Here is a 22,269-nt window from a genome sequence, read left to right on the forward strand (position 1 = left end):
AAGTATTTTGTTCTGATACTTTATTGATACCTTCCTATCATGTTCCTCCATCTGATTTCTCTTTACTCTCTTTAACCAATCTTTCCACAAATGCTTTACTCTGTAGTTTCTTCCCCATCTCTTTCATCTCTTCAGACATTTTTCACTGCAGCATTTTGTGTACATCTTTTTATCTACAGATGCCTCTCATATCTTATTTGTCTATCTTATTTCTGATGTTAGTAATTATAATTCATCAAAACAAAATACACTTTCTTTCACTTACAGAAAGTTTAATGGGGAGTTGATCAGGCTTGGGGAAAGGGTTGGTGAACACAATGCCTCCAAGAATGTCCTCCACAGCATCCTTGTCCTCCTGCTTGGACAGGGAGGACATGTGGGCCACAAGGTCCTCCTCTGTGGCAAAGCCATACACTGTGGGAAGGAAATGTTAATATGTGGGGAAGAAAATCAAGAACTAGTGCAATAAGAAACCATACAAACAGCAAGAGACACAGAAACAGTAAAACTATGAGATCAGAGCTCAAGACTCACATTTTTCTGCTAGCACCAGCCTCTCCGCCACCATTTCTATCAGCTCAGTGACAGCCGTGTTGTTTGGGGCATAGGCAATGGGCCATTTGGGGCCCAAGTCAAAGCCTGAGGAAGGGAGACAAATGGTGAGTAGCAGCATGGCAAATAAGGGTTGATGATACTCTTCCTAAAAAGACATTTTTCTGAGGCATGTTCTGTCCTAAAAGAAAGGTCCTCTCTTAGTCTTCCATGTATGTACATGAACAAGGCAAGCTGATCTAGGCAAGTTTGAAAAGCTTCACTTCTTTACTACCCATGATACTACAAAATCTCAAAGTCTATCAATATACATATACCAGGCTTGTCTTTTTCACCAAGATATTTGCCATTCATAACTCTACAATGTACATACTTATGTCAAACAGTTATAATCCTCACCAAAGACAGACTCAAAGAAGCCCTGTCTCTTCTTCCTGAGGTGGCGTTTTGGGTGCTGTGAGGCTCCCCGGCGACGCCTGACGCCTCCATTGCCAATGATGTCGTTGGCAATGCTATCAAAGAATCCCTCGCCATGTCTGCAACGACATAAAACTTAGTGCCCATGCCCTCCGAAATCACTTCACAGCCTGTTACTGCACATGCCCTATAAAATAATATCACTGTCTATAAACTTTTTTTTATGTGGTCACTCAATCTATGATGTTTTTTTGCTTATTTGTAATTTATACACTGGAAATATTCTTCTAATTGTCAACTTGATGTTTTCTTTAAAAGTGATCTAATCTATGTTAAACTATATATTTTATCTACACTTGCACCTTTCCAGTGAAGTGATCTTAATGTTTGTCAGTTTGTACTATTACAGAAACCACTTTTATCTTATAAAGTGAAATAAAAAAACTTATAAATACAAAACCACAATTATAATTAAGGTGCCACTCTGGAAAATTGGTTGTTCTATCCATACAAAATTAATGAATTCACTAATAAATAGAAAACTACATTTACCATTAGTATCATCTTGAAAATTTGATTATTCTATCCATACAAAGTAAATAAAATAATTTAAAACTATGATAAAAACATTTACCATTAGTCTCTCTGGAGAATTTATTAATCAATCCCTTCTTGAGAATGAAAGTCACACACACACATGAAGTATACAGCTACACACACACATACCAGGAAACCATTAAACAACCACACATACTCGTCCTTGTATACTACGTACCTAGCCACAAAAATGTAGACTCAACCACCACAAGGATAAACCAATAACATCAGCCAATATTTCCCTTACAGTCAGCCACAAGGACAAGGTGAACACAGACAGGCGAATGCAAGGTAGGCAGGAGAGATAGATCAACAAGGTCGGCTAAAGACAAAACAGGAGGGCAAAACACCAAGAACAACAAGGTAAGGTCCATGAGGTAAGCAGTATATTGAGTTTCTTTCCTTTATTGTTTTCCTATTTAACGTGTCTCTTTTTTTTTTCTTCCCTCTGATAGCTTTTAAGTTCTATTGAGTGCTCTGAGGCATCACTGGGTGTGCAAATGAATACTAACAATAATATGATCACATCGAATATCTACTGTAGGTAGGTTAGGTTAGGTTAGGTTAGGTTAGGTAGGTTAGGTTAGGTTAGGTAGGTTAGGTTGGGTAGGTTAGATTAGGTTAGGTTAGGTTAGGTTAGGTACATTAGGTTGGGTTAGTTAGGTACATTAGGTTCAGTAGGTTATGTTAGGTAGGTTAGGTTATGTTAGGTAGGTTAGGTTAGGTAGATTAGGTTAGGTACATTAGGTTGGGTTAGGTACATTAGGTTCAGTAGGTTATGTTAGGTAGGTTAGGTTAGGTTAGGTTAGGTAGGTAGGTTAGGTTAGGTAGGTTAGGTTAGGTAGGTTAGGTTAGGTACATTAGGTTGGGTTAGTTAGGTACATTAGGTTCAGTAGGTTATGTTAGGTTAGGTAAGATTAGGTTAGATTTAGTTTTTATTACATTTGCAAAGTACTTTTTTTACCTCCTCCTCCTCCCCTTCCCTTTCCTTCCTCCTTCATTCTTCTCACACCCCATTCTCTGCTCCCTCCTCCTTATACCTCCATCCAGTCCCCTTTGTCCTTTTCCTCCTCCTGCTACTTCTCTCCTTCCCTTCTCCATTCTCCTCTACTTCCATATGTCTACATCCACTCCAATTTGTCCTTTTCCTACTCCACTCCCTTTCACGTCCCCCTTCTCTCCTCCTCCTTCCCTGTCCTTCTCCTCCTCCTCCTCCATCCCTTCTCTTCCCCTTCTTCTCATGACCCCTATTCCACCCTTCTCCCTATGGCTCCATCTACTTCACTATCCTTTTTCTCCTCCACCACCTACTCCCCTTCCCTTCCTCATTCTCCTCCTCCTCCATAATTTATCTTCCCTTCCTTCCCCTTCTTCTCATGACCCCTATTCCACCCTTCTCCCTATGGCTCCATCTACTCCACTATCCTTTTTCTCCTCCACCATCTACTCCCCTTCCCTTCCTCATTCTCCTCCTCCATAATTTATCTTCCCTTCCTTCCCCTTCTTCTCATGACCCCTATTCCACCCTTCTCCCTATGGCTCCATCCACTCCACTATCCTTTTTCTCCTCCCCCCACCTCCTCCCCTTCCCTTCCCTTCCTTCCCCTTCTTCTCATGACCCCTACCCCCCCCTCCTCCTATGATGACTCCAGCCACTCACTATCTTTTCTCCTCCCACACCCTACTCCTCTACTCCCCTCTCCCCTATGACTCAGCCACTCCACTATCCTTTTTCTCCTCCACCACCTACTCCCCTTCCCTTCCCTACCTTCCCCTTCTTCTCATGACCCCTACTCCTCCCTCCTCCCTATGCCTCCAGCCACTCCACTATCCTTTTTCTCCTCCACCACCTACTCCCCTTCCCTTCCCTTCCTCCTTCTCCTCCTCCTGTGAGTCAGTATACAGATGATGGTTTTGCCCCTCACGTCAGGTTGGCGGGAAGGCTGGAGATGGCGAAGGGGCTGTAGTGGGTGGCATTTGGGAAGACGGCATAGGGAGCGAGGTCTCTTATTACCACCAGCAGCACGCAGAACACCACCGGCACCAACACCTCCACCAAGGTCTGGATCTGTGGGGGAAACAGGTGAGGTGACAGGTGGGGTACGTGACTGGGGTACAGGTAGGGTGACAGGCTGAATTCTTAGGTGACTGTCTCCCTTGATCTTCCTCTCAGTCTCTCTCTGGACATGTGCTTTGGGTTTCAGGGTCAACCTCACCTATAACAAACTCCTATAACAAGCTACGGTAACTTTCAGAGGCTATCTTCACACTTATCTTGATCTCTACGTTCTTCCCAATGGTTCTCCGGGAGGTTTTAAGGCTGGTAGAAGACGCACATGACAACAGGAAGTAAAATTCGTAACCCAAATAACTACAACAATTACTATAACAAACCTTAATGCCCCATTTATTGATTCCTGAAGTTAATTAGAACGTAAAGATGGTAGTAGAGATATTTTCAACCGTGCTAACCTGACATTTACTCTTTATTTAACTATTTTCTTCACTGGTTTAAGATGTTTACTATTATAAATGTTTCAGTAAGCCAAAACTCGTCCTTCTTAAAACATTTTCGTTTGTTATACAATTTAAAAAGCCGCGGTCTGACAATCAGCTGTTCTCTCGGCTTTCAAGGTCACGGTCGATGAGAGGTCCGCGTCAGCTGATCGTTTAAAGGGTAACTGCAGGAGTCGGGAGTGGAGGTGGCGAGTGAGTGAGGCGATGCGCACCCGGATGTATGCCCCCAGTTAATTAGTTCAGGAGTCATACTGGAGTCTTAATACACTACCGAACACTTACTCACACAATTTAATATCAATCATCGTCATCAACAGTTAATATCATTGATTTTTAAATACTTCTAAGCCGTATTAGCTTGTACGGGATATCACTTCAATGTATAATACCTACGAAATCAAACAAAACACCATTATAATTCTCTCTCTCTCTCTCTCTCTCTCTCTCTCTCTCTCTCTCTCACCTTCCTCCGCCGCTGCAGGAGCCAATTCTTCCAGAGCAGCAGCCAGAACTTTCTCAGGCCGGAGGTGCTGGTCCCCATGTTGCTAGGGCCCACCAGCCACCCCTGGGAAGGAGATAAGTGATGGTCAGCTAGGTGGTGCTGGTGGTGATGGTAGAGAAGGTAGTGGTGGTGGTGGTGATGGGAGACAAAGGGGAGGAGTGGTGATTAGTGGGGAGATAAGAGGAGGGTGGTGATGGTGGTATTGTTTCTTTTTTTGTTATATGTGTATAGTGGTGGTGGTGGCTGTAATGTGTTGTTAACTAAAAGGTGATATGTTATAACTACTATGGTTACGACTACAACTACTACAACATACTACCACTACTTTTACTACTACCAACAAAACGCACCCCCCCAACCCCCCCCCCCCCCCACACACTCACCTGTCTCATGTTTTGGGAAGGGATGACCATTGCTTTCGGCCACCTTCCACACAGGTAAAATCACAGGTGTACACACTTCCCACGCCTCACACTAGCAACACGTCCTTCATCTTCGGTCTCATTCACATATTTTTCGTTCTCATATACTTTTTCATGATTCGTTAGTTCAACACATTATTTTTTTTTCTTATACAGTCTTACAGCTTTTCTTTAATGTTTGCCTGCATATAGTCGCTTCAGTTCACGATTAAAATATTACTGTTGATTTATTTTCATTGTTTAAGTTCCGGGAAGTGTTTTTATCCGTCTTTTTTTGGTTTAACTCTTATAATGACGTCAAATATTATTGTTATTTCTGGAAGTGATGTTATACAAGGGTCATTATGCTGTGTGTGTGTGTGTGTGTGTGTGTGTGTGTGTGTGTGTGTGTGTGTGTGTGTGTGCGTGTGTAATTACAGTAAAAGGTGAACGAGTGTGCGTGTGACAGCTCATTTCGTGTGTGTGTGTGTGTGTGTGTGTGTGTACGGGCACTGTGAAGACTACAACTAAGAGGAGGAGGAGGAGGAGGAGGCGGAGAACGGGGAGGAGGGAAAGAAAAAAAAATAGAAAAAAAGTACTACAATGACAGGTTACGAGTGAAGCAACAGCACCAACACCCCTTCAGCTCTTGCCTCATGTTGCGTTGGAATGCTGGCGCTGGGGAAAAAAGGCGGAACAAAAAGAGGAGTGGAAGGTGAAGGTGAAGGAGGAGAAGGAAGGGATGGTAAAAATATGAAGCTCCGGAAAGGCCTACGAATACCTTTTAACCTTCCACTCACCACATCACATATCAACAACAATACAACAACAACAACAACAACAAGTGAAGAAACTCGAAGGTGAAACTCCATAGAGCCAGAGACACTCCTCACTACCACAGCTTTCAACCCCGTCTCCTTGACCTTCAGAGGATGACACACGAACTCGACACTCAAGGATTCAAGGGCACACGACGGAAGGCGACACATATAGCTTATCACAACGGAGGAAAGGTAGCCAAGAATATATATGCCACCTTGGACCAAACATAAATATTGTCTTGTATTAGTTGTTGTAGAAGATGGGAAGAGGATGAGAAGTAGGAGACTAGGAGTAGGAGGAGAAGGAGGAGGAGGAGGAGGAGGTGAGTGCCTTATGTGAAAGCAAATTAACAGGTACTATCATTCAAAAAAGTATCCTTACTCTCGTGAACGCCGAATTTAAAAAAGGGTACAGCGATTCGAGCAGTTTCGGTACAGTTGACAAGCCTGGCTCTCTGAAATGTCACGAAAGGTCTATATTATTATATAGTAATTCGAGCCTTTGAGTCTTCGATACCAAATCAACGTTAGCTTATAATTTTATATCCTGTGCTTTATGGTCATTTAGCATGGAAATCTTACAAGAAAAGCCTCATATCCACACCTGTGATAAGTACATTTTTGCACATTGCTAATATCCTGCTCGAGACACGAGTGTTCCGAACATGTAAGCCCCTAAACTCTAAGGTTCATAAGGTTCTCGATTCTGAAGTTCATTATGTTTCACTTCCATACATTTTAATGCTCGTAAGGAGAACGATGCTTCGGAAGGCAGGGATACCTTTTTACCGTCCCCAGGTGTACCCAGGTAGTGACCAGCCCTGAAGTCATTTTTTCGCTCGTGAGGTTCTAGCGCAATCTATTTTAATATTCACGAGTTGGGTAAAGTCGTGGAAAAACAGGTGTACCAAGGTGTTTACCCAAGTTAATGACCAGCCTTGAAGGGGAGTAGCTGCTTCGATTATTATGGGTGTTTTAGCTCAACATATAACGTTCGTAAACTGAGTGAAGTTTTGTTAGGCTGATGTATACCTTTCTTTCGTTCCCCAGGTGTACCCAGGTGTGTACCCAATATAATGACCAGCCTTGAGGGAGCTGCTTTGTCTTTCCTCATCACAGGTACACACAAAAGGCCGCGAGAATGACCTCCATGGCAACGTTGAAGTGTACGAGTCCCCAGTCCATCACATCGATTTGACGCGCTTGTTGACACACATGATCAGCTCTTCGTTTTTTTATTTTATGCAACACCTTTTCTGCTATCTTCGTTTGTTTATCTTTTCACTTTTTCTTCGTTTTCAGTATACGTCTGTGTGCATATAGTTTTGCTTTTATTTATATTCTACGTTTCTGCTTGTCATTCTTTCTTCCTTCGTTAATCTCAAGCTAGTTTTTATACCTTGCTGTTTCGTCCTGACTCATATATTGCATCATTCCCTCTCTTCACATCTATCATCTATCTCTATATCTTTCATTCATTTATTGTTTGTCATTTTTTTTATCATCTATGCATCTATCATTTATCTATCTTTCCTTCATCTATTGCTTGAGTCACTGGTTTTGTTTTTTTATCATGTATGTATCTATCATCTATTTATCTTTCCTTCATCTATTGCTTGAGTCCTTGTTTTTGTGTTTTTTATCATTATGCATCTATCATCTTCCCCTCATTGTCCTTCCCTGGTGTTTTAGTAAGTCTACCCCTCGTTCTTCCTTTGTTTCAGTATTTCTATTTCCGTATTACACTGTTTATACGAAGACTAAAATAAAGGATAGTCAGCTGGGCATGTTTTTCTTTGTTGCATCATCTAAAAAAAGCACATTCGCTCTTTTCTGTGTGTGTATCTTACGTTCCTCTTCTTGCGTTCTTTTTTGGCATCTCATCTTTTTTTTTCTCTGATGTTTGTTTTGCGTTTCTTTCAGGAGACAAAGGAGAGAAAAGCAGCTTGGGACATGCCGGTCAGGGAGAGGAGGAACAGAGAGGGCGACGTACCCAGTCCTCTCCCCTCCTACACACACACACACACACACACACGCGCGCACACAGACATGGCGTGCATTGTGTTGCTACGGAAAGGGGAAGGTCGAGGTAGGAAATGCCTTTGCACTGCCTCACCTTCCTGTTTGCGGATGTAGATGTGAAGGTGAACAAACGGAGGCCAGTAAAAAGGGGATGATTACAGGTGTGCGTGTGCTTGGGCATATCTGTATCTGTTAAGGGTAAAGGATGGAGAAGAAGAAGAAGAAGAAGAAGACGAAGACGAAGAAGAATTAGAAGAAGAAGAAGAATTAGAAGAAGAAAAAGAAGAAGAAAAAGAAGAAGAAGAAGAAGAAAAAGAAGAAAAAGTAGAAGAAAAAAGAAAGAAAAATAAGTTGAAGTAGAAGAAAATATGAAAAAAACAGAAGAAAAGATGAAGATGAAGATTAGGGTGAAGGAATGGTTAATGAAGAACAAGAACAAGAAACGTAAAAAGGAAAAAAAAATGATGCTGGTGATGTAGTGAAGCACCTGAAGGAAAAGGAAAAGGAAAAGACGATGATAATGTAGATAATGAAGAAGAAAATGAAGACTAACAAGAAAACTGAGATAATAACTTCGTCGTTGCATGGAAGGAAAACGAAGAAAAAACTTGTATCGAATATATGTAAAAAAAAAAGAAAAAAAAAAGAAAAAAAAAAAAGAAGACCGTTTAAATTACTTACAACCTTGGCTGCTCAGGGTACGAAAGAGCAAAGGAACGGCAAGAATAAGATAGTAAGAAAGGAGTTTAGTTAAAGAGGTTTGCTTGAGGGATGAAAATAAAGCATCACTGATATATACTTTGTCCTCCCATAGAAGTAAACAGGTAAGAACGGTAATTGCTAAGGATAAAAAAAGGAAGATACTAGGACGTAGGATGTTGAGATAAGAAAAAAAATATAATGAGGAAAGAAAATGGTGTAAAGAGGGGAAAAGATATTATTTGATGTTTTCTTTCACTTATCATTTCTTCCCTCCTTTATTTTCTTCCCTTTCTCCTTCCCTCCTTCCCTCGTTCTTGCTTTCCTTCATTCATTTATACTTTTCCTCCTTATTCTTTGTTCTTCATCCTTTTCATTTCTTTCTTTCCTTCCTTTTTATCTTCCTTTCTTCCTCTCCTTCTTTCATTTTCTACTTCATTCTCTCTCCTTTCCACCATCCCGTCCTTTCATCTTCCTCTTTCATTCCTCTCTTGTTTCCTTCCATCCATCTTTCTCTCCTTTCTTCTTTCTTTTATCTATCCCTTTCTTTTAATGTCTCCTTTCCACCTTCCCTTCCCTCGTTTCCTTCCCACTTTCCTTCTCACGTTCCTTTCTTTATATGATTTGTGGTCCACGATGGCCTCCCGGAGAGCAGGTGGTTAAACCGTGACCTCTGGCCACGATCTGACCGCCGGATTACCCCTGTGGCGGCTGTACAACGGTGTACAAAGTTAGTACGCCGGAACGCGAACGACGTTCCCGGACCATTCGCGACCCCACCCCGGAGCCCTCCCGACCCACTTACGGCGGCCACGGAAAATGACAGTGTATCACCAAGGTTACAGCCGGTAACCCACGACCCACCCACGACGACCACGATGAAGTTACGGACTTGCCTAGGTGCCTTCCCGGTATTTCACGGACATCGGCGCCTAACCGTTGTAGCATCTTGGTATTTCTGCCGATGTATAAAAAGGGAGCGTTGCCTGGAACTGGCACCAGACCACAAGACTTAGTGTCCCTCGTGAACGCAACATGGAAGAGCGACCTAGCCAAACTGAGGATATTGATGCTGCACAAGCACAACATGGAGTGTCTCGCCATAGAGAAAACTATACTGGAACTGATACAGCTGACAAAAAAGAAGTCGAAAAAGAAGAGGATTTGGGTGAAGCCCTACCTGACGAGACGGCTTATCTTGAGTCATTATGTCACACTCATGAAATAACTGGCAGAGGAAGATCCAGCGCTGTACAAAAACTTCCTCAGGATTGATGAAGACCTGTTCAATGAGATTCTTGCACGTGTTGGCCCACACATTGAGAAGCAGACAGCATTTTGGAGATCGCCCATTGAGCCAGGACTACGTATTGCGATCACACTTCGTTTCTTAGCAACAGGTGATTCCTACAAAAGCCTTTCGTATGCCTTCCGCGTTGCTGTGAACACTATTCACCATATTGCGCCAGAAACCTGTGAAGTTATTGTGGCAGTGTATGGAGAGGAGGTGATGCCACTCCCCCAGGTCCAACTCCACCGCCTCATCGAGGAAGAGTGGTGGCGGCCTTCTTCCTTCCATTTTCCTGGGGCTGAGTAGCTACCTCTTGCGTCTGGGTAGCAGTACCTTCCTCCTGCAGGGGGGACAGGGGCTGCTCCGTAGCCATCTCGGCTGCTGCAGGGGCTGATAACTCGAGCTCGTCGACCCGCAACACGTGCACGGAGGCGTTAGAGCGCTGGGTCATGGTGATGTGCGTGCTGGGAGGTCACTGGCCCAGCCCGGCAGCGTCCCGACAGCTTTATGGGGTCGGTAGGCGTCCGCAGCGCACGTTAACATACCGTGGCTGAGCGGTGGAATGTCACGGTTATTTGCGATGGCTTACCGATGTTCCTGACGGACTCCAGGTGCTAGCCCGGACCCTTCCCGATGCCATCCCGGATAGTCACGGCATTTGACAGTTGTCGTGGTGAGCCACGATCATTTTGCTCGTACCAAAATGATCGTGAGACACTGCCGACGTCCAAGGTTTTCCACGGCGGGGTTACGATGCCGCGCCGGAAATCCAAGGTACTTCAAGGTTAGTCACGGATACACTGCCGATTCACCATTGTTCCGTGTCGGGAGGGCACCGTGACCACAAACCGTGAATGTGTGAACTCAGCATAGCCCTTAAACCCCAAATACACTGCCGAATTTTGGCCACGAACTTGACGCCGAATCAGTTCGTGAAAAAATTCGGCGACCGGTTCGCCGACATGACCAAGATTCTCACAGTTCGTGCCCATTCGGCGACATGTCGGCGAATGCTTAAGACAATTCGGGGACAGTTCGGAGACATGTCGCCGACTATTCGGCGTCCATGTCGCCGAGCTCAAAATCTGAAATTTTCACGGTTTTTTGACGCGGAATAACTGGCGACAAGTCTCCGAATTGTCTTCGCATGTCCCCGAAGTGTCGGCGACATGTTGGGGACAATTCTCCGACAGTGCCAAGATTTCTGACAGCTGATCATATGATGCCCATGTGGCATATAAAAGCTTGGGAATCCGCGCCTACCTCATGGACTACTACAACACCCGGGGAGCAGTGGCCTGGCAGGACAGAACTGTGGGCGAGTAAATACCGTGTGTGGTAATATGTGTGGTAATATGTATGATAGTATGTGTAATAAAATGTATAAATGTGACTTGTTTTCGTTTTCCCCTCCTACAAATATTTAAGAATGAATGAATGTTTACGTAATATCAATAAACGAACCAGTACCTGAAAGAAGAAATAAATCTAAATAACTGAAAATGAAACAAAGGTTAAATAATGGCAGAATAATGATATTAAGAAATAAATAAAGAAATAAATAGTAAATTAATTATGAAATAAATGAAAATGTTAGTTCCATATCTATTTTATATATTCATGATTCTTCTTGTTTTTCATATTTTCTTGTTTACTATTTATTATTATAGTATTATTTTATTATATATATATATATATATATATATATATATATATATATATATATATATATATAGAGAGAGAGAGAGAGAGAGAGAGAGAGAGAGAGAGAGAGAGAGAGAGAGAATTTGCCATTAAAATTTAAATTTCAACGGTCAAAAATCGGCGACAATTCGCCGAACACCGCGAATCGGACGCCGAATTGTCTGCGACATGTCGGCGATATTTCGGCGACAATTCGGCGTCCATTTTGCATTCGTGCACATTCGGCGAACGGCCGCGAATTTTTCATGCAACATGAAACTTTCGTGGCGGTCGTGACCAACTGTCAAAAGTCGCGTGGTGGACGCAGACGTGTCCCCGAACGGCCAAGAACAGGCAAGAAAGATGCCGAACTTGTTCGCGACACAGGATGACTTGCATATTCGCGCAAATTCGTGAGCCAAAATTCGGCAGTGTATTTGGGGCTTTAATCTGCATATCTCAGAATACATAAATACTAAGAAAGGAGGAGAAAGAGGAGAGATAAATATTTATACAGAGATACAGAGCGAGACAAGGCGATGATGATAATGGCAGGGATGGGGAAGGTGATAGTGATGGTGATGGTGAGGGTGATAATGATGAAGAGCGACTATGAGTATGAAACGTGTCATAATCAGCGTGGAATATTTTCTTTAGAAGGTGACTGACTGCTTGGCTCCTTGCAGTATCTGGCTAATTATAACACAGAGCGCTCTCTCTCTCTCTCTCTCTCTCTCTCTCTCTCTATCTGCAGAATAAGCTAAAAACGTCAAGTACTGTCTAAAATTCTTAATTTTATATATGTAACTATTATTATCTCTCTCTCTCTCTCTCTCTCTCTCTCTCATCGTTCCATCCGCTTTATTTGGTGAGATATTACTTTAACTTTGAAAATTGCAGCAGAAGTAATTTTTTTTAATTTGTTAGGTAATACTCTCTCTCTCTCTCTCTCTCCATTGTTACATCCGCTTTATTTGTGAGTCATTTTATTTGAAAATATGCAACAGTCTCTCTCTCTCTCTCTCTCTCGCATAGGTAACATTCCCACGCACCTCCCAAGACCAATAAATCAGGGACTCTAAATTTAACGTGCGATCCCCTTGATCAATACCCAAGTTATCCCTGCCTCGCCCTCGACGCATTTGACCTACTCTCCCGCGCCGCTACAAGTTACGGTGTCAATATTTGCGTCGCCCGAAACTCGAAGTGACCAATCAACACAGCGGGACACGAAGGAAAGTCGATAAATTGTTTGGGGTGGAATACTTATGTCACGTATTCACAGACACTTCGGGCTCTCAAAACAAATATTTCTGAAGGTGACAAAGGGTTTTTTTTGTGTTCATTGTGCAGAAGCCTTGTCAAACTAATACTAGACTCATGAAACGACCCATGGACATACCTGATGCAGTAACCTTGTCAAACTAATACTAGGCTCATGAAACGACCCATGGACATACCTGGTGCAGTAACCTTGTTAAACTAATACTAGTCTCATGAAACGACCCATGGACATACCTGGTGCAGTAACCTTGTTAAACTAATACTAGGCTCATGAAACAACCCATGGACATACCCTTAACCTCTATGAAAGCCTTATCGTGTGAGAGGGTCGTATTTTAAAACATTTCGTCGCCCAAGTTCACATATTTGACAAGGCTTTCGTAGGAGTTTTGGGCATTTCCAGGGGTAGTTTTATGGCCCTGGTGGTAGTCTGACCCTTCTCCTGTACCATGAACCTAAAGAAACACTCATTAGAACGCGACTGATCCACTCTTTGACCTTTAGAAATAGTTGCTGTGAGAAGCCAAGGTGTCTTAGAATACCGACCTTAGGATCTTTATGATATCCCTTTGCGTTTACGGGAGAGAAAAAAATATACACTTCTACGAATCAGTTCTACTCCTCTACATTGATCACTCGTTTTGCTATTTTCTTAAGGGCAGGAGGCAGTTAAGGAATAATAATAAAAAAAAAAAAACGAAAAGGCCTGCAAACGTTAAAAGGCCCGTAGTGGATAACAAAAGCCTCATTGTAACTCTCGAGAAGGCCGCTCACTTAAGTACTACTGTGACACTACTTGAAGGGAGGGTGTTCTTTTTTTAGCAGCTACAGTAAAGATCAAGTTCAAGGCTTCGGTACAGCTTCAGTATGATCGAAATGTCACTGGAATCAGAAATGCATAACAACGGTAACCTTCACTTCCTTCCTTCCTTTCCTACCTTTTTCTTCAATGGGAATCTTCACTCTCTTCCCTTCCTTCTTTACTCCTTTTTCTTCCACCCTTTTCATTCATTTCTTAGTTCTTTATCTCTCTTATTCCTTTCTTCTCTACTTCCTTCAATCTTTCTATCATTCCTTCCTTTCTTTCCTCCCTTCCTTCCTTCCTTCTCAGTTCTATCTATCTCTTTTTCATTCCTTTTTTTTCTTCCTCCCTTCCCTCCTTTTCTTTCCATTCTTTCTTTCTTCCTTCATCCCTTCCTCCAATCTTTCTCCCTTTCATTCCCTTCTTAGTTCCTTTCTTCTCTCCTTCCCTACTTCCATATTTCTTTCCTTTCTTCCTTCGCCCCCTTCCTTTAATCTTCCTATCATGCATTTCTTAGTTCCCTCCTTCCTTCCTTCCTTCCCTCTTTCTCTCTCCTCTCCTCCGTCCCTCTTTCTCTCCCTTCTTTTTCCTCTCTTCCTTCCCATCTCCCTTTCTTGGTAACGAAGGTCACTGTTTCTCTCCATATTTCATCACCGCGCCTCACCACCACCACCACCGCCGCCGTTGTCAGATTCCACCTCTCCCCACAACCTCCACTACCAAACCACCACTATATCGCAACAATACCACAAAAGAACAAAGATAGTCACCCTCACCATAATGCGTTGATCCTTCGAACTGAACAATCGAAGTGGAATTCACAATATTCACCATAACCACCACGATTATTTCTTCTGTCACCGTCACTAAACGATCACTATACCTCCTTATTAAATCATACATCACACTTTACGATCCTCACTATAATCTTCATAAAACGTCAATCCTTATAACATCACAATATCCACCATTACCATCACGACATTTACTTCCACCATCACAATCTTCACTATACGATCACTATACCTCCTTAAATCATACATCACACTTTATGATCCTCACTATAATCTTCATAATGCGTCAATCTTTATAACATCACAATATCCACCATTACCATCACGACCATTACTTCCACCATCACAATCTTCACTATACGATCACTTCCGCCCTTAAATCTTACATCACACTCAACAACATTCACAATAAATGTCACTATAATGCGCTGATTAATCCTTAGAACTTCATAATATACGCAACGCTTTACATAATATCCACCATCATCCACTTTCACTAACTACTAACGGGTCTAAACCATCCAATCCTTTCTATAACATTCACTAAATCCATCACAAAACGTTCCTCTCTTTAATAAGTTAATCCTTAGAACCAAACATACGCATCGCTTTCGACAATATCCAACCCCATCCATTTCCACTAAATCTATCACCAGAAATACATGAACCACGTCAGGAAATCGTTGGTTGGGTGAAACGGTAAATTGTCCAAACGTTCCTCTCTATAATAAGTTAATCCTAAGGACCAAACATACGCATCGCTTTCGACAATATCCACCACCATCCACTTCCACTAAAACCACTAACGGCTCGAAACTTGCCATTTTTATAACATTCCCCAAATCCATCACAAAAAGTAACGTTCTCTCACTAAAATACGCAGCGTTTTTCACAATATCCACCACCATCACTAACCACTAACGGCTTTGAACCATCCCATCCTTTTTTACACCATTCAGCAAATCCGTAAAAAAAAGTAAAGTTCTCCCTTCCCCATAACGTAACCTACGCCTCACATTTCATAACGTCCCTCACCAAGGCCGCTCATCACTGGCACTGCTCGTCACCACACACACACTCATCAACTCGTCACATTTCCCAAGTCACCATAACCACTAATCTCTATACACCCCAATCGACATTACTTAAGGACACGCTACACATGATTTCACTTTCCATCTCTATAAACCGCTCTATGGTAACGCGCAGTATGAATTATATGCCATTGCTTCTCATCACACACAAACTAACCTAACCTAACCTAACCTAACCTAACCTACAGGCACTTCAATTCGTCCCATTTCCCAAGTCACCAGAGCCAGTAAATTATCTATACGTCAATCAACAACACCCAATACGCGATTTCACAGTTTCAGCTTAAAGCATGACACACGACGTTCCATGGTCCGGCGCTGTCTATAACCTTTCCACGAGCACTCCCGTAACGCACTGACACCACGACCAACCAATAGTGCCGTGGGAGCCGAGGAACCGCACACCCTCCCCTCAACGCGGTCTGAAGTACACTGACCGACGCGAGAGCCAAGAGTCCGAGGCACCGAGCAAGCGAGCGAGTCAGTCCGATGTGGCAAAGAGCGAGGTCACACACACACACACACCGTATACGTAAGCTTTCGTCTTCCTAACTTTCTTCCCTCCCTTTCTCTCTTCTCCATGTCATTATCTCTTTCTTTCTCTCTTTCTCTTCTTCCAGACATTCTCTTTTTCTCTCTCTCCTTTCTCTTTACCCTTCTCCCTCCAGTTCGCAGTTTCCTCCTGTCATCTCTTTCTCTTTCTCTCCCTTCTCTCTTCTTTCGACTCAACTTCTTCCTCTTGTGTATATCTATCTCTCCTTCCCTGCTCTCTCCGACTCGCATTTTTTTTCCTATTATGACCTTAGGACCTCTCTCCCTTCACTCTTCTACCTTTCTCTCCCTCCGCCTCACAACTTTTCCCTGTCGTTATCTCTCTCTCTCTCCTTCCTTTCTCCCACCAACTCAACTTCCTCTCAACGTGCTCTCTCCCCTCCTTGTTTCTCCTTCCTTTCTTCCTCCGACACACAACTTCTTCCTGTCGTGATGAAGATGAATTAGTCTCGTTTAGCCTCATTATCAACGAGCTTGCAGAGGTGGACCATTAGCAAGAGCATGACTAGGGGAGACTGACGTACACGATAGTTTGTGGTGTGCGTTCTTAGTTGCACGAAAAGAAAAAAAATGAAATATGAGAGACACTGTATGACGGGGGAGATTATCATGACACGGTTCTCTTTCATTTCCTTCTCTCTCTCTCCTTCGTCCCAGCACCGCCCTTTCCTTCGTCCGTCCGTCTGTCCCTTTCCGTCCTCGCGTCACGGTGGGCGTAAATTGTATTTCTCTCCCTTCTCTCTTCTTCCTTTCTCTCTCCGACCCACTACTTCTTCTGTTGTGATCTCTTTCTCTCTCTCCCGTTCTCCTGCCGCCTCACAAATTCTTCCTATTGCTCTCTTTCTCTCTTCGTAACTTGTATCTCTTTCTCTCTCCCTTCTCTCTTCTTCCTTTCTCCCTCCGACCCACCACTTCTTCTGTCGTAATCTCTTTCTCTCTCTCCCTTTCTCCTGCCGCCTCAGTTTCTTCTATTGCTATCTCTTTCTTCCTTCTTTCTCCTACCAATTCAACTTCCTCGCAACGTGTTCTCCCTCCCTGCTCTCTCCTTCCTTTCCCTCTCCCTACGACCCCCACCTTCCTCCTGTCGTGATAAAGGTAAATTACTCTCGTTTATTCATTATTAACGAGGTGGTAGAGCATGCCTAGGGGAGACTGACGTACACGATAGTTAGTGGTGTGTATTCTTTATTCCACGATCAGAAAAACAATGAAATATGAGACACTGTATGACGGGGGAGATTATCAGCGCCCTCTTCCCCGTCCCTGCGTCCGTCCCTTCCCGCCCCTGCGTCACGGCGGCCTTTGCACACGTCACGGGGCGGGCAAGGACCTTCTCACCTACGTAGGATTTATGTAACTCAATACTCGCACGCTATATTTCAACACTGGTCCTTATGCAAAGTGCAAGTACGATAATTTTGTTCTATGTACTTCACAGGGGCAGCGATTAGAGGGCTTTATTTTTTTCTTCTCAATTATTTTTTTTGCCCTTGAGCTTCACCTTTTACTGTAGAAAAATATAGATGTATGTATGTATGATTTATAGATGTATGTATGTATGTATGTATGTATGTGCAATTTATAGCCTTGCCTTCCCTAACCTTTTGGGATATCACATTGATGTCACACTGGTCTTATGCCCCGGACTAATGGGATCTTACTACAGGCTCAAAGGCTACGGAGATGAGCACCGAGGCCACGCGCAGTTATAGCGCGTGTCCCCTTCTTTACCTATTTATTCCCTAACCAGTTATTTTTCCAGCACGTTCCCTTCAAGCAAAGTAATGAGACGTGTGTGGAAATCCTTGCATTCATATGATATAATATTAAATTCATGACTTCGCTATTAAAATTTTCAGCGTATCTTAACAGCGAGGAGTTTTCATACATTTGTGAGCACGCAACTTATTAGAATACATTAACAAACAACTTCCTCCCCTCCCCGCTGCATGTTGGAAGCTTTTTAGCCAGTAATTTCCTACTTTAAATTTAAATGTGGGGAAATGCAACATCTGACAGTTTCCAGCCACCGCCACCAGATGTCAGCGTAACGTACTCTCTTCTAAATTGATAAAACTTTCCCATCACGTGATTTCGCTTTTGTGCAATGTAATATAGAACGTGATTTTGAGTTTTTGATTGTAAGCGGGAATGACAATGTATACGTAAACGATCTATAACAGTACTGTTCTTTTTTTTTTTTTCTTTACAGTTGAGTCGGCAGGAGAAAGGAAGAGGAGACAAGGGAGAGAGAGAAAGAGATCATGGCAGAAAAAGTGGCGAATAGAAGGGAGAAAGAAAGGAGAGAAAAGGGAGAGAAAAAGAGATATGACAGGTTGAAGAGGAACAAGGAGCTGAGTCTAAGGAAGCAGGTCAAGACAAAAATAAACACACACACACACACACACACACACACACACACACACACACACACACACACACACACACACACACACACACACACACACACACGAAAAAAAAAGCCCGCTAGCACTCCTCCGATAAAATAAAGTAGAGAAGAGTGTTGAGAAGGATTAGTTTCAGTAGTCGCGTTGTGCTTCCGGAAATTCGTTATGGAGAGAAAGATTTGCAACGAAGCACACAATGATAGATCAAACTTTCGCATGAGCTTACAACGCAAGGGTTAATGTTACGAGTCACTTACGATTATACTGTCACGGGTTGGATTTCACACACACACACACACACACACACACACACACACAGTGATAAAAGACATGCCATTATCAATTATCTGAGAGGAAGTGAGTGAGTGCGTTCCCTCTCTCTCTCTCTCTCTCTCTCTCTCTCTCTCTCCGTCATTTATGTAAAGAGAAAATGTGCAGTCCAGCTCGACTTCAGGTTCCGCAAACACACACACACACACACACACACACACACACACACACACACACACACACACACACACACACACACACATAGTGATAAAAACATGGCATTACTTCATGACACTCAGTTTATGTGAATTCTTTCTTTCCTTCCTTCTCACACACACACACACACACACACACACACACACACACACACACACACAGACACACACACACACACACACACGATACAAGCAATGACAAATATGACATACTTCTGATAATTCCTTCACACACACACACACACACACACACACACACACACACACACACACACACACGATACAAAAAATCACAAAAATGACATAATACTGATAAAACCGACACACACACACACACACACACACACACACACACACACACACACACACACACGGCGTTACATCACACAATCAATAGAAGGGCCAGGAACCAGCGCGCCGTGGAACAATCGAAGACAAGTCCCACAAAACACTTCATGCAACGGTAAACAAACGAGCAAACACACGCGGGAGAAAACGTGGCGTAGCTCTCTGTTTGCTGGGCAGTTTCACTTTCTCTTAATACACTGATGCGAGGCGAGGGAGAAGTATACAAATAATCATAGCGAAGTAGAAGTAATAGTAGGCAGCAATAGTAGTAGTAGTAGTAGTAGTAGTAGTAGGTGTGGTGGTGGTAGTAGTAATGTGCGTCTTGAAAGGAAGTGTGGTTTTGAAGACATTGAATAAATAAATATGTAACAAAAACGAATCAATAAAAAAAAAAAACAGCAACGTGGGATTAGAAGGTTAAATCAACATTATGATTTAAAAAAAAAAAAACATAATTAAACCTATGCATAAATAATTACCCTGAACTCATTAAGCGACAAACACCGTTCCATGAATTAATAATAAATAACCAGGTGTGAGCACGAACGCCATTACACACACACACACACACACACACACACACACGCGCGGCGCCAAAGTAATGAGTCGTGGTGGGTGGCAGCAACAGACGTGCCTTATCTACCACAGGATGAACACTTTAAAGGTTGGCTTCCTGTGCGCCGCCGCGAGAGTTGCGAGGCACTGCAGCCAAAGAGTTTAGCAAGGCGGTGATTCCCAACCAGGTCTCCGTGGAGTACTTGGGTTCCGCAGACACCGTGGAGGCGTCACATCACACCATCAATAAAGGGGCCAGGGACTGACACACACAGCTTTAGGGGTTCCGTACGAAATCGTGAAATAAATAAGGATAATAAATGGCGGTGATCTGAATTCACATAACTCGAACAACAATGGCCTGAATCTTATCCTTGGCCAGCCAGCTCTTCTGTTGCTTCTATATTGCTAGCGTGGGGGCGAGGCGGCGGTAGGGTAGATCTGTGTTGTATGAGTTGACGCTGTACTGAGTGGGTATATGCATCTTTTCAAAGATTCTCGTGCCTGGCCGCCGCCTTCCTCCTCACCGCGGCCTGCTGCGTGGCTCTACGCTGCCGCCAAGTCCCGCGTCGTCGTCGGCGATGTCACGAGTGCCCCAGTCGTCTCTTCTGCGAACGGCATGGGGGCCTCCACGGGCGCTGCCGGCATCCACGTCTGGGAGAATGCCAGGGGCTGTGCAAGATGGCTGAGGGCGTCTGCCTGGCCGCCGAAGGAGGTGCCGCTCAGCCCAGGTGTCCTTCACCGTCACCCTGGAGGACTGGGTCGTGCCCGTGTGGTTCAGGGAGGGGCACCGCCAGCTCCACATCCTGGTGCTGCGGGAAGGCCGTGGCTGGAGGGAGCGGTTCCTCTCCAGCAAGATGGATGCTGCGGGCCTGCAAGAGGCGGCTCCGCGACACGGTCCAAACCTTCCTCGCGCAGTGGGGGTAGATTGCTCCTTCAGTGTGAGGCGGAGGCTGACGAGCGGCCATCCTCCCGTGGGCTCACTTCAGTGTCTATAGTCAGATCTTTTCTTCCTTGCAGCACGTGCCAGATTTCAGCTCCTACCACTGAATGGAGCCCTGAGGCCATTTTCTTTTTCTCGTGACGGATTTTATCTTACCTTTGTGTCTTACGTTCATTACAGCCCGGGCGTTGGTGTCGTGACACCGTAACGTCGTGCTGGAGACAATGAAGTGTCTTAAAGTGGTGAAATTTATCTTCACTTCATATTTTCTTTTCTTTTTCTCTCGTTCGATATCTTTCCTTTTGCCTCTTTGTATGTTAAAAGGTAGAGGAGAGGAGGAGAGAGGGGAGGGGAAAGTACTACAACTTCGAGTTTGTTCGTGAAGAAAATAAACAGTGAGCTAGTTTCGTACAAGAATTTTCTCTCGCTCGCTCGATATTTTGTCTTTCATTTCTCATCGGGGTGGAGTACCTGATTTATGTTCCATGCTGCGCCTTTATTAATTTTTCTTTAGTGTGTTAGTCTCTTAATAATGAAACACTGCCTTGAAATACTGAAACAATGCCTCTTCGTACTGAAACTAATACTGAAGCACTACCTCTGAAAATTGAAATATTGCCTCTTCGTACTGAAACAAATACTGAAGCACTACCTCTGAAAATTGAAATATTGCCTCTTCGTACTGAAACAAATACTGAAGCACCACCTCTGAAAATTGAAATACTGCCTCTTCGTACTGAAACAAATACTGAAGCACTACCTCTGAAAATTGAAATACTGCCTCTTCGTACTGAAACTAATACTGAAGCACCACCTCTATAAACTGAAACACTGCCTCTTAACACTCGAACCAATACTAAAGCACTACCTCTCAAAGCTGAAACACTGCCTCTTAACATTGAAACACAACCTCTTAATACTGAAACTCAAATTCTAAAACTGTAACACTGACTCTTAATAATAAAACTCACTTCTAAGTATACTCAAACACTACCTCAATATTGAAACACCAGCTCGTAATACTGAGACAATGCCTTATAATACTGAGAGAGGGAGGCTGGTATTATAAGACACTTTGGGTTTTCACATCAGCTATTTCTAAAGGTCAAAGAGGGGGTCAGTCGTGTTCTAATGAGTGTTTCTTCAGGTTCAAGGTACAGAAGAAGACTCACACTACCACCAGGGTCATAAAACTACCCCTGGAAATGCCCACAACTCCTACGAAAGCCTTGTTAAATATGTGTTCTTGGGCGGCGATATATCTTGTATTACGACCCCGTGTTTCAGCTTCGGTATTGAGGCATTGTTTTAGTATCGTCTGTGTTTTAATATTCATAGTTTGTTTGGACGTACATTAAACATTTTGCCGCCCAAGCACACACATTTGCCAAGGCTTTCGTGGGAGTTGCAGGCATTTCCAGGAGTAGTTTTATGACGCACATTTGCCAAGTCTTTCGTGGGAGTTGCAGGCATTTCCAGGGTTAGTTTTATGACCCTGGTGG

At 43.4% G+C, this 22,269-nt stretch overlaps 1 protein-coding gene across 3 annotated transcripts in view; it reads right to left on the reverse strand.

The window, feature by feature from the left end:
• LOC127008616 (phospholipid-transporting ATPase ABCA3-like) overlaps positions 1–22,269 on the reverse strand; it is a 66,056-nt gene that overhangs the window by 23,119 nt on the left and 20,668 nt on the right. For 2 of the 3 annotated variants that reach the window (XM_050880837.1, XM_050880835.1), the window contains exons 1-7: positions 15,849–15,959; positions 4,969–5,323; positions 4,547–4,648; positions 3,492–3,634; positions 952–1,088; positions 535–639; positions 266–414 (exon numbers count right to left, since the gene is read on the reverse strand). In XM_050880837.1, coding sequence (XP_050736794.1) covers positions 266–414; positions 535–639; positions 952–1,088; positions 3,492–3,634; positions 4,547–4,648; positions 4,969–4,998 — 666 coding nt within the window. In that variant the 5' untranslated portion in view covers positions 4,999–5,323; positions 15,849–15,959. Of the gene's footprint in view, positions 1–265; positions 415–534; positions 640–951; positions 1,089–3,491; positions 3,635–4,546; positions 4,649–4,968; positions 5,324–15,848; positions 15,960–22,269 lie in introns of those variants that run through there. The other variant, XM_050880836.1, reaches the window with a different exon arrangement.

The sequence above is a fragment of the Eriocheir sinensis genome, chromosome 38, assembly GCF_024679095.1.
Source record: "Eriocheir sinensis breed Jianghai 21 chromosome 38, ASM2467909v1, whole genome shotgun sequence".
Lineage (NCBI taxonomy): Eukaryota > Metazoa > Arthropoda > Malacostraca > Decapoda > Varunidae > Eriocheir > Eriocheir sinensis.